This window comes from Vidua macroura, chromosome 8, assembly GCF_024509145.1.
Source record: "Vidua macroura isolate BioBank_ID:100142 chromosome 8, ASM2450914v1, whole genome shotgun sequence".
NCBI lineage: Eukaryota > Metazoa > Chordata > Aves > Passeriformes > Viduidae > Vidua > Vidua macroura.
Window position 1 is genome coordinate 25,155,519 of NC_071578.1, and position 11,553 is coordinate 25,167,071.

Genomic DNA, 11,553 nt, shown 5'->3' on the forward strand with positions numbered 1-11,553 from the left:
CTCAATATCTGGATCCATTAAGTTCCATCTTACTCTGGAATTGAAGAAATTTCCTATGTACCCCAGAGGTCTGCTGCCATCCAGATACAGAATTACATGTGTCTTTGACTGTGCTCAGTTGTCTGGTATCTGTGCTATTTCCAAACTGCATCAGGAACTGGAAAAAAATATTTTATCTGTTGGGTACTGTCTAATCCACATTTTATGCACTCAACACCAGTTTTTTACATCTACCTCATCTGGACTACAGAGAGAAATAGTTTCCATTGGTGGTGTAAAAGGACTAATCTGCATTCAGAGCTCTGCTGCCCAGCTGGTAGAGGAAGGACTTTGAAGATAGATTGTCTAGACCATACATTTGTGAGTGCTAACTGATCATTTGCTAAGCAGGAAACCTGCTACATCCTCAGTTTGCTGTTTGTGGGGGATTTTGAGATGGACAACAGGCCATGCTGGGCACTTTTAACTGGAGGACAAGGCTCACAGTTGTGAATGGAAGTGGATTTAAGTGCCTGCACTGTGTCTAAGGGGAATTCTAAATGTATCACCTGCTTTGGTATTTTATCTTGGCTAGGTCAGCCAGTTGATAATAAACATCTCTAATTGCTGAGCAGGGAGGCTAAAGATGTTAGCTTGCAGCTTAGAATCCTGCTGGAATTATTCAGAGAGAATAACACTATTATTAGGGATGATGACAAAACTTAAGTACTTTATGTAAAATGCAAATGAAAAATAGAAAACATCCTATCTTTAAGAGACCAAAGTATAAACTGACAAAACACAGAAAATCTGTGAAGCTGAGGTATTTCTATCTCTTAGGTGAGGCATTGATGTATTGGCTTGCTAAGGTTTATAAAACAAACCCCATCTAGGATCAAACATTCTAGAGCAGAATGCATCAGAACTAGAAGGAAGTTACAAAATCTCAATATTTCTTTCTGGGAAACAAGAGGAGCAAAACCTCTGGTTTCTTCTTCTTTTTTTTTTTTTTTTTTTTTTTTTTTCTTCTTCTTCTTGAAAATTATGTCTATTTGAGAATTTTGTGTATATATACAGATATTTTCCAAGATCCATCTCTGACCAAGACAGATCAGCTGTCTTGTGCAAGAGAGACCAGAATGAGCATTCTAGCACATAGCTAGAAAATTGTATTAAGGTAAGATAAGTACATCAGACACAGAGAGGGGAGGAAAGTTTAGAATTCTGATTACTGGGTCAGACTATCTGGAACGTACCAGGCTTCCCTAAGATGAATCACAAGAGTATCTTTCCTTTTACAACAGCCATTGGTAGTCATCTGCCATTTTTTGCTTTTATAAAATAACAATTTTAATATATGACCTAGAATTGCTGAAAGTTACTTTACACTTTTATAGCTTTTGTGTCTACAAATCTGGGGTTATCTGTTAGTTCTGTATTGTATTTTCTACAAATTTGGCTTTATTTTGTTAAGAAAACCAGAAATTTCTCAGCCCTTAAAACTGACCTCAGTATTTGCATAGCAAATATATGAGCAAAACTGAAAAAGCTAATTCATGGCCTCAGTATCCAGTCTCCACTTCAGCCACATCATTTAGCAAACACCACACTATATAAAGGGGATTTGTGTGAACTGCTTTTTCATTTCATCTTGAAGCAGAAGGGTAAGTTGAATTTCCTTTTAATAAATCACAAAGAATTTCATCTATAAGGCAAACCTGTTCCTTTTGATTTCTGTGGTCATATTTACATTCTGAAATTAAATTTTCCTTTATTAGTAATTTTTTTTACTTTGCTTATACTAGCAATTTTAGTAGATAAGGAGGTGCCTGAAGGACACTAGATAGTAATGACTGATGAAGGTCATTAAAACTGGATTAAAACTGAAGGGCTGTGTTTTTTCAATTTTGCTGTATAAGTGATCAGGAGTCTGACTCTGCATCATAATCCAATTATGAACGGGATGCAGTAGTCCATTCAAATGTAATTCCCTGAATGATCATCTCCAGGCAAAGGGTACATGTTGTAATTGCATTTCCTTATCTCAAGGATGTAAGTATTCCTAGCCACCTAAGGTAGGTTTCTGTTAGGGTCTTTAACAATCTTCTCTCTCTAAGTCACTGGCCAGTGTTTCCAGAGGTGTCTGCTGGCCTTCAGTAAAGGGTGAACGACCGAGATGCTTCAAATTCAACAAACCAAACTCGACAGCACCTTTTATACTGCACATGTGTTCTCAGGTGGACTTGATTTTACATTCTTTAAAGTGCAAATTCTTGACCATACTGCTATTAGTTAAACAGATCCTATTTGCTGCAAATTTATGACATTCATATATTCAAGAGTATGTCACATCAGATTGAGGCTGATGAGACATTCCCCTAGAAAAACAAGTTGCTGTTGATACAGATTAAAAATAATCTCAAAAATCTTCTATAACAGTGTCAATATGGAAGATATAAACAATGCTTTTTCTTTTAAAAGCTCACTTCACTTAGTAAATAACACTAGACTAATATTTTGATTCTGCTTGGAATATATTCTTTGAAATGTAATAGCTAATACCTTGTTATAGCTTGATGAACCTAGATGTTAATAATCTTACAGCATTCAAGCCAACCAAGTTTTTATTTTAAATTTTAAGTGGAGATAGATTTAGATGTGTAAATGCAGATTTGTTTTTAAAAATGGAAGTTTTTAAGAGGGAGCAGGTACAGTATCCTCTTTGATTTGTGCCAATAAAAAGTAAAGTAATGGATATTAATTGTATAAGTCAACCCACAAGCATCACCCCATTGGAAATAAATACCTATTCTGGCATCTTGAACCTTTCTTTATATCTCCTGTTAGTTTAACTGAATGATGTCAATAACGGGATATTTCTATGCCATAGTAGCTTACAGTCCTTCAGGTTTCACAGCTGCACAGCACACCCACTCACTCTGCTGTAAACCCACAATGTACAGTTTTAAAATGCTTTTTAGTCACGACAGCTCAGCACTAAGATTATAACCCTAGTTATTATTTTATCTGTAGGGATAAAATAAGATGAATAAGACCATTGCCAACCAGGAAAAATGCATTTTCTACAAGATTAACTGACATTTGCAAGCTTGTGGAATTTTGTTCAGAACAGGATAGGAATGTCAATTGAGCTATAAAGTTTTGCCCATATGTAAAACAGTATCAGTTTATGCTAAATAAATGTGCTTAGATAGTGTTGTGCTTTAGCAAGCTCCCAGACATTACCAGTACCACTGTAACAGATTTGCCTTTCAGGTTAATATCCTATGCATTGAGTGATTACTGTCCTTGCAGACAGGTAATGGCTTAAGAGTGATCAGTTACCTCTGAACCTATCATTTCTCAAGGATTAATCCAACAAATAGTCAGTGACAGTGAAAGGGATAATTTATCTTCGCTACTCCAAGTTTATCAATCTAGAAAGAGTTTTGTGCATAAACTACACAATGGTTGCAAAATAAATCTGGGAAATCTCTTACACCTGAACTATATACTTTATTTAAACAAGGAAATAATGTAAATTTCAAGAAGGAATGATGGGGGAGGAGCATGCAGCCGTGTAAACCAATGCCTACAATTTCTTACAGAATCATTATTGCCTGACAAATATGTGGTTTTTTTTTTTTTACAGCTGGCCTGAAAAATCATGTTGTCTTACTCATCCTACATCCTGATAGCACTGTCTGCTTTGTTAGTGACTTGCCATGCATTGACTAAATGTCCAGGAATTTCTGGGCTACCTGGTATCCCTGGAAGGGATGGTCTGAAAGGTGAGCAAACTTGCCTCTTTTGCAAGAGATCCACACCACAAAGGCTGCGTGACTAGAACAGATAAGGCAGAAGGACACGTGCTCCCAAGGAAGCAGATGTGTTAAGCACAGGAAGGAAAAGAGAATGGAGGAAATGGGCAGTTTAATTTTTTTCTAATAAACAGGTCTCCTCTTTCTTCTGGGGGAAGAAACACTGTAACATATAAATATTTTATATATATGTAGAAAAGCTTTCTCCAGGTCTGCTGACAAGGCTAAAGCACTATCAGAATTATTCCCAGACTCCCTGTATTAGGTCAAATATGGTTTTTTTTTTTTTAATGGATTGTGAAGTGCAGTAAGAGCTACAACGTTATAGCTCAGGGATGCAGCAATCTTTTGTGCCTCTACATTGCTATTTGTTTCAGCTGTGAATTGTGGATTATGATCATGGGAGTACATTAGTGACTTTATTCTACATGTAGGACCTCTGTTACCTGTGGAAAGTAGTATGAAAAATAGAATCTACCTTTACAGTGGGTTCCCATCTTTAACAAGCAGTGCTGGATATATTTCACACTATCCAGAAACCTTTCACTTCCACTGTTTATGGCTCCCATTAAAGCAAGACAAACACAAAGCATACACACAGCACTTTAAAAAGAAAACCACACGGTGCTGTAGAAACTGTTTCCTCCTCCTCAAAGTATCCCTTGTGCCTGTTCACTACCAATTAGTAGAATGAAACCTCTCTTTGGCAAAGCCAGTTTCAGAGATATAACTAGCAAAAGGCTTCAACCTGTAAAGCTTCAGTTTCTTTTCTGCAGAGGGCAATTATCAGCATTTCAGAGGATTGGATGTTTTTGTTAGTTTGTTTTAATTTAGATTAACAACAATGGGAAAAAATACAGGGAAAATATTTATTTTACACTTGCTAATGTTAAAAAATACATTTGCAAGTTAGTTCTGGAAAGTAATTGATTTTATCCAGGGGATTGCTCCTAGCAGCACAGCCTAGTATAACTGTATAACTTTTGTTTTTATCTCTGTAGGTCTGCCTGATTCTCTGGCCAGCAAACACCACAATGCTTTAGCAAATTTGAGACACCAACTTTTCCAACTTGAGGCTGGTAATTCTTCCCCTTGTTACTTTTTCAGCTCACAATCAATTTTAAGTGCAATAGGCAAAGTTAGCTACAGAATCACGACTTGCAGGACAGAAACTGCATTTGGAAAGGGTGCTACATCCCAAAACTCCATTTTCTCACTCAAAACAGGGGAAGCCATGATTCTTGTTTCTCTGGAGAGAAACAGATTCCTCTTGGCAATCATAATGCACATTTATTCAAATTGGGTTTATTTTTAAAAATATTCCAGCTACTTGATGTTGCATGTTCTACATGATTCATGGAAACTCAGTCTTGTACCACTTTTACCTATCAGCAACCAGATTGTTAAAGGTGGTAAATTGTTTTGCAATGAAAAGAGATTCACAAAACAATTACCATTTTTTTGTTTCCCTTGCTCAAATCTGTAGCACACTGATCTTTATAAAGTACATAAAATATAACAGGGCTGATATTTACCAGATGTTGGTGGTACATTCTTGTCTTGAAGACAAGGACAGTGGTCACAAGCAGCAAAATATATTTAGTGAACAGTTAGTGAATGGATAAAATTAAAGATCTTTATTTCTCTTCATCTTTAGCTCAATTTTCCCCTCTGTTCCTCTTAGCACTTTTAGTTTTGATCTCTTGATTTCACTTTCTTTGCTTTTACATCAGTATGCCATAGAAAATTTACAAAACTAACCCTGTTCATGTTTCAGTGCTTGCTTTGAATGGGAAAATAAGAAAAGTAGGAGAGAAAATACTTGCTAGCAATGGGAAGAAAGTTGACTTTGCATCTGCACTGCAATCCTGTGAAGAGGTTGGAGGAACTCTTGCAGCTCCCAAGAATGAGGAGGAGAATAAAGCTATTATGGACATTGTGAAACAGTATAACCAATATGCTTACTTGGGCATTAGAAAGGGGGAGACTTCAGGTCAGGTTAAGTCTATAAATGGCCTGCCTCTGAGTTACAGCAACTGGCACCAGCACGAGCCCAATGGCAAAGAGAATGAGAAATGTGTGGAGATGTACACTGATGGCACCTGGAATGACAAAAAATGCAATATGTACCGTCTCACAATCTGTGAATTTTAAAGAATGGCCTTTCAGCCACCTCAGAGTATGGAGATAATGAAGTATCTGTGTTTCAGGTTGATTAAATTTCTGCAATTTCTCTGTATCCTAAAATATAAGATTAATCATAATTGTGATATTTTTTAGCCTTAGGAAAATGCCAAATGTACTAGGTGATTAACATGATTAAAATGTGCCTGAACTGATGTGCCTGATGTGTTTTTCCCTTTTGGAGGGTTGGGAATACCTCAGAATTCATTTCTCATGGCAGACTGTCTCCGTACCTTTGTGAAGATTAGAGGAAAATTCCAAGGTTTGACTTGGGATATTGGAAATGCTGAAGTTAAAATTGCCTGTGGCATTATAGTTGGAAGCATTTTGAAGTACTTAATGGTTTCTGCCTCAAAAGAGATGCAAGAGGTTGACTTCACTGGAGAAATTATAGTTTCAGGTTTTGGACATCACTTTCAATCACAGAGCCTGTGTCACATTGAACCACTCACTGATTCATTGGCATCCACCTTTTGTTTTATAAGAATATCAATAATACTAGTTACAAGTAATTTTTCTAGTTTCAGAGACTACTCTCTGTAAAACTCAAAGATAAATATTGCACTCAATTTAAGTAGATAAAGTCTATAAAATGCTAAAAATTGCATTTTATTGCTAAAACAGCACATTCCCTCAGAAAACCATGAGACTGCAGTGTTAGAAGGCCACCTGTTTTCTCCCAAAACACTGAGCAAAGCAGATAATATTTTTGGAAGGCAGCTAAGAGTGGAAGTTCAATCAGTTCAAACACTGAACATATATATAACATCATCTCTGCTGATGTTATATACCAAGCAACAGCACAGACAGACTTCAACTCAAATCTGGTAGCACCAAGAAGCAACTTTTCCCAAAATATTTTCACTGCTACTCCATTTGGGCAGCTGGTGAGCCGGGGCAGCCGAGCAGAGTACCACGAGCAGCAAATTCTCACATTCTTACCTTGCAGTGAGCAAGTCCTGGGCTCATCCATCCTCATTTATACACTGGGGAGGGAAAGAAAGCACTAGCTTTAAAATTCATGCATTAAACACAATCTCCTCCCCCACATTTGGCTCTGTGCAGGAAGCCCCTGGGAAGCTGGACTTGACTCTGAGCAGTCCCAGATGTCCCACAAGGAAGAGAGGTAGGGTCTATTCCCATTCATTGCAAGCCCTGTCAAATTTTTGGCAAGGTATGATTCATCTCCGAGTCGCATTCCAACTGATAAGAGAGCAGAGCAGGGTTCTGAAATGGAAAAGGTACACCCAGGACCACGCTGGATAGATTTCAAAGTGTGAAACCTGCTTTCAAACCTGCTTTCCAAAGCATCTTGTTTTGAGACCTATGACCATGTTTCCATTTTAGCCAAAAGTTTCAAACGGGGAGGGAATAGAGCCATGACAGCAACTCTAACTCTGTGGTTACATTGAGAAAAAAGCAAGGCTAAATTTATACCTTTTCATTTTCCTGGGTTTAGATCTGACCAGCTACACCAAATCTGCTAGAAAGGGTGGAAGGTTTATCTAAAACAACCTGTTAAATATTAGTATTTTAATAAGCAAACCTCATTAACAATTTTTGAGCCTAACTGTGCAGTTTCTTTGTTAGAGCAAAGTGTTTACCTGTCACAAAAAATCACCAAAGCCTTCCCCCAAAAAATCCCTAATAACATAATCTTTTATTCTCTGAACAGAAAAAGTATATTTATTTACATATATCTCCAAATAGTTTTGGGATATCCTATTCCTTTAGTTAATGAAAAATTTATTTCTACCACATTGGGGTTTGCAAAATGACTTAACAAGCAATCTCTTGTTAATACCCTTTATGAGTAAAATGTTTTACAAATGTTTTAACACAATATGACATCTATATCTAAACAGATTTAGACCTCAAGACAGCAGGGTGTTTTTCATCCAGTTAAGAAAAATAAGATTTTTATTTTCCAGGCACAAGCTAGTATTTATTACATCAATAAGCAAAATATCTAAACTAGGTCTAAAAGCCCCATTTCTTCTGCTTTAGCCATTATTTTTGAAAAAAGGAGAAAAAAATTAAATCAAACACATACATGCTGCTGAAAAATAAAAGCTCCTCAGATCCAGCCAGAGAACTGCTAGGCAGTACTTTCCTCTTTATGGTTCACACTTGATCTGTAATGTTGCTTGATTATTCTTTGCAGTTCCACAGAGAAAAAATATCCAGAAGTTGTTATTTTTTAAATTTTGATTTTTTTTTTGGTGTGTTGGTGTATAACCCTATCAATTTATACCCTCAAATGCCATTTAAAACACCAGCATTTCTGTCTATTTTTTGTGAAAGATCTGAATTCTTCATTTATATATTAATTTTTTTTTTTAATGGACAGAGAGGTTGGGTACACGAAGAAACAAAATACATTGTTTCTGTGGTATTACTATGGTAATAGAAATATTTTTGGTAAAATCTTTCCTTAAAAGTGCAATGAGCAACAATTCCTGATGTATAATGACCAGACCAGGAAAAATCCAGGTTAATCTTTTTTTCCTTCATTTATAATAATTTGCTACAGAAGTACAACATAAAAGTAAGATCTTTAAACCAGAAAATTAATTACTCCCCAAATGAAGCTGGTTTTAAGAATTAAGATCCTAGTACCAGTAAAAGATGGCAAACATTCCAACCCCTTTGAGGCAAGTGGATCCTGTCACATATAAGAGAAATTGAATACAGTTAATATGGTATGTTTAACAATAAGACTTAGGCCAAAAAAGTTATGGATATTTATTTCAGAGAGAATTGTCACTGGTCTAGAGTGATATCCTCTTTTGTAATTGTGTAATGTAATTAGTCATTTCAGCTTAGAAGTACTAGTATTAATTTTGAGCATTCAAAAACCTCCCACCAGCCCCCACCAACCCTACCACATGAGAAGAAATTGACCATTGATTCCAGCAAAAACAATTTTTTCTGGTTTTTCTAGAAACTTGATTAAAAACCCCCTTGGCCCATGGTTCTTGAGAAAACTGAGTTCAAATTCAGCCTTTGGTGAACTTGACTGGCAGGATGTGCCACAGGCTGCCAGGGCTCCCTTATCTTGTATAAATTGTGAGCTGTACCTCAGAGTATCAGGTTGCAAGTGATCTTTCATTATTGGAAGTTGAAGCATATTTTTATAAAATCCTATTAGCCAACAGCTACACAAACACAGCTGATTCCAAAACACAATAGATACAGGATTCTTGGAAATTAGAGTAGCACCTTAAAAAAATTATAAGAGGACTGGGATGTTTTTTTGAAGTCCCTGTTAGGAAACCAGGTTTTGGCAGAATTTCCCTTAAGGGTTGTAACCCAGGTGTGATGCCAAGTGAAACCTGGAATGAAGCTTTCACCCATCTCTGCCCTTGTGGCTCAGGAGCTGAACAACACTGCAGAGCAAAGGTACCTTAACCCTTGAGCAGGCTGTGGCAATGGGAACTATTTGACTATTAAAGAAATGAGATATTTTCTTGCTTTCTATTGGCTATACAGCTTCTGTGTTTTTTCTCAGCTGAGCTGCACCAAGTGACATATCAGAGACATCCAGAGGACGCAGGATCCTCTTGGATCCTGCAGTTAAGTCCATGGGGCAAGATGGCAGGAGCATTCATGTGCACTGATCACAGGTGAAATGAAGACTTTCTGCTCTAAAATGCTGCTCATAATTTAATTTTTAAAAATGCCTGTTGAAGTCTGCTATCCCAAGTGTTTACATCTTGCTGAATTACTTTTAGCGCTCAGAAAAAACAGCCTTAGCCCGCCTCTGAGAAATGGGACCTTGTGTCTCCTCATGCTCTGTGCTCTTCCTGCTATTCCCAGGCATAAGAGAGTTGCTGGGGACAGTCTGACAATTATTTGGAAGAGAAAAAGATGCAGAAAACACAGGACAAGGTGGAAACAAGGTAGGGTGGAAACAACAGCAGAACAGAATAAAATCAACTTAAACAGAAAATATTGCTGAGGTTGGGAGCATTTAAATACAAACAGAGAATAAGAAAATACTTTTTAAGGTTACCTGTGAATAGCACTATGGAAGAAAAAACCTAACTTTCAGGAGACTAAGTATACCAAGGAAAGGCTAACAAACAGGCTTATGGAAGGAGCACACAGCCATTCAGCTATTCAGCTCTGTCCATATTTCTCAGAGCAGCTAAGAAAGCAGCATTGACCAGCCTTTGTCCTTAGCAGTTTTGCCTTTGCCTACATACACTGCACAACACAACCTACTCAGAATATCCATCATTTGCTTCACTGGCACTGAAACTATTAAACCTCTTACTGATTCATGTGGAAACTGAAGAAAAGTTACCTCAGTACTCAAAAAAATAGTTTGTTCTTTATCAGGTCTGTGTCCTTGAATCTTGCTAGACCTCTGTGATATGTGATTCAAGGAAAGATCAAAAAATAGTTTACAAGCTATGGTAATTATATAAAATATTCTATTAGGCAATAATAAACAAGCAGATTAGAAATGAAGGTGCATTTAAATATCTATTTAACTTGCACCATCTTATTCATATCCTGATGAAAATCAAGGGTTTACAGTTTATCAAATCTACATGTTTTTCCTCCAGAGTCTATCACAAGAAACCTTTTGTCCCCCTCCTGGTTTCCCAGGCCCTGAGTCAGCATGTGAAACCCACAATTGCAGGCCAAACCTCCTCCTCTTCTCTCACTTGCCTAACTTGTGGTTTCTTCCAGGTGCAGTTAAATGTTCAAGTTGTTCTCACCATGGATGCAAAGGGCCAGGGTCTGCCAGTGACCTTTTCCAGGGCTCATCTAGAACCCAGGTACTGGCTTGTCTCATGTTCTCTGTTTGATTTTGGTGGGGCTTTTTCCCCCAAAAATATCAATTAAAAAACCTCTGCCAGAAGAATGTTGAAAGCATTACATCAAACACTCAAAATCTAAGAAACTTGAAATTTGACAAGAAACTTGAAACAAAAGTAACTAGTGCAAATTTAAAACAGCCCTCTTCTGTCAATGTGCATAAAACTGGGTACAGCCTATTTGTTTTTCACAGGACTGGTGCACTCAAGGGCACTCAATAAACAATGAAGCAGGATTTAATCCAGCATCTGTGGGCACACTACCAAGGACAAAGGTGTTGAAGCACACATCAGAGGCTGAGGTGAGCGTGGAAGTGCAGGGCATGGGTGCACAGTGCCTGTGGAGGTGATCTAGCCTTGCTTGGAGCCAGTAACATGTTAGACTAATACAGATACTGCTGACATTCCCCATCCAGTCTCAAAGCACTTCACTCCCCAGCTGTCTTGGCTGTTGGCCTTGCTGCAACATCAGGATGCTGGCCTGACACCACAAGTATGATGTGACCACATCTGACTTGGTTGAACTGGAACACAGACTCAAACACCTTTCCTCAAAGTCTTCCCTGCACAGAGCCAACTCTCTGCTGAGAACAGCTGTGAAATACTTGGCAAGGCCATCTCCATTTCAGTGATGCTCCTCATCTTGGGCCTCTGTACTTACAGGACTGGCATAAAGCAGTTTCTTTCCTTCACTGAGAGGTCCTTGCTCCACTAGAGAAAACTGCTCTTTTTAACACATA

General features: G+C 37.6%; 1 protein-coding gene across 1 annotated transcript; it reads left to right on the top strand.

The window, feature by feature from the left end:
• Positions 1-1,090: 1,090 nt before the first annotated feature.
• Positions 1,091-6,124, top strand: SFTPD (surfactant protein D). Its single transcript, XM_053984071.1, has 4 exons — positions 1,091-1,156; positions 3,632-3,770; positions 4,802-4,879; positions 5,578-6,124. Exons 2-4 carry the CDS (start codon positions 3,647-3,649, stop codon positions 5,952-5,954), a joined length of 579 nt encoding a protein of 192 aa, XP_053840046.1. The 5' UTR covers positions 1,091-1,156; positions 3,632-3,646; the 3' UTR covers positions 5,955-6,124.
• The last annotated feature ends 5,429 nt before the right edge of the window (positions 6,125-11,553 follow it).

What these genes read in the sequence shown, in the direction of transcription:
- SFTPD (XM_053984071.1), top strand. Translation starts at nt 3,647, where the DNA reads ATGTTGTCTTACTCATCCTACATCCTGATAGCACTGTCTGCTTTGTTA. An exon ending in TGGAAGGGATGGTCTGAAAG is followed by an intron (nt 3,771 to 4,801) that starts GTGAGCAAACTT and finishes TTATCTCTGTAG; the next exon opens with GTCTGCCTGATTCTCTGGCC. An exon ending in ACTTTTCCAACTTGAGGCTG is followed by an intron (nt 4,880 to 5,577) that starts GTAATTCTTCCC and finishes TTCATGTTTCAG; the next exon opens with TGCTTGCTTTGAATGGGAAA.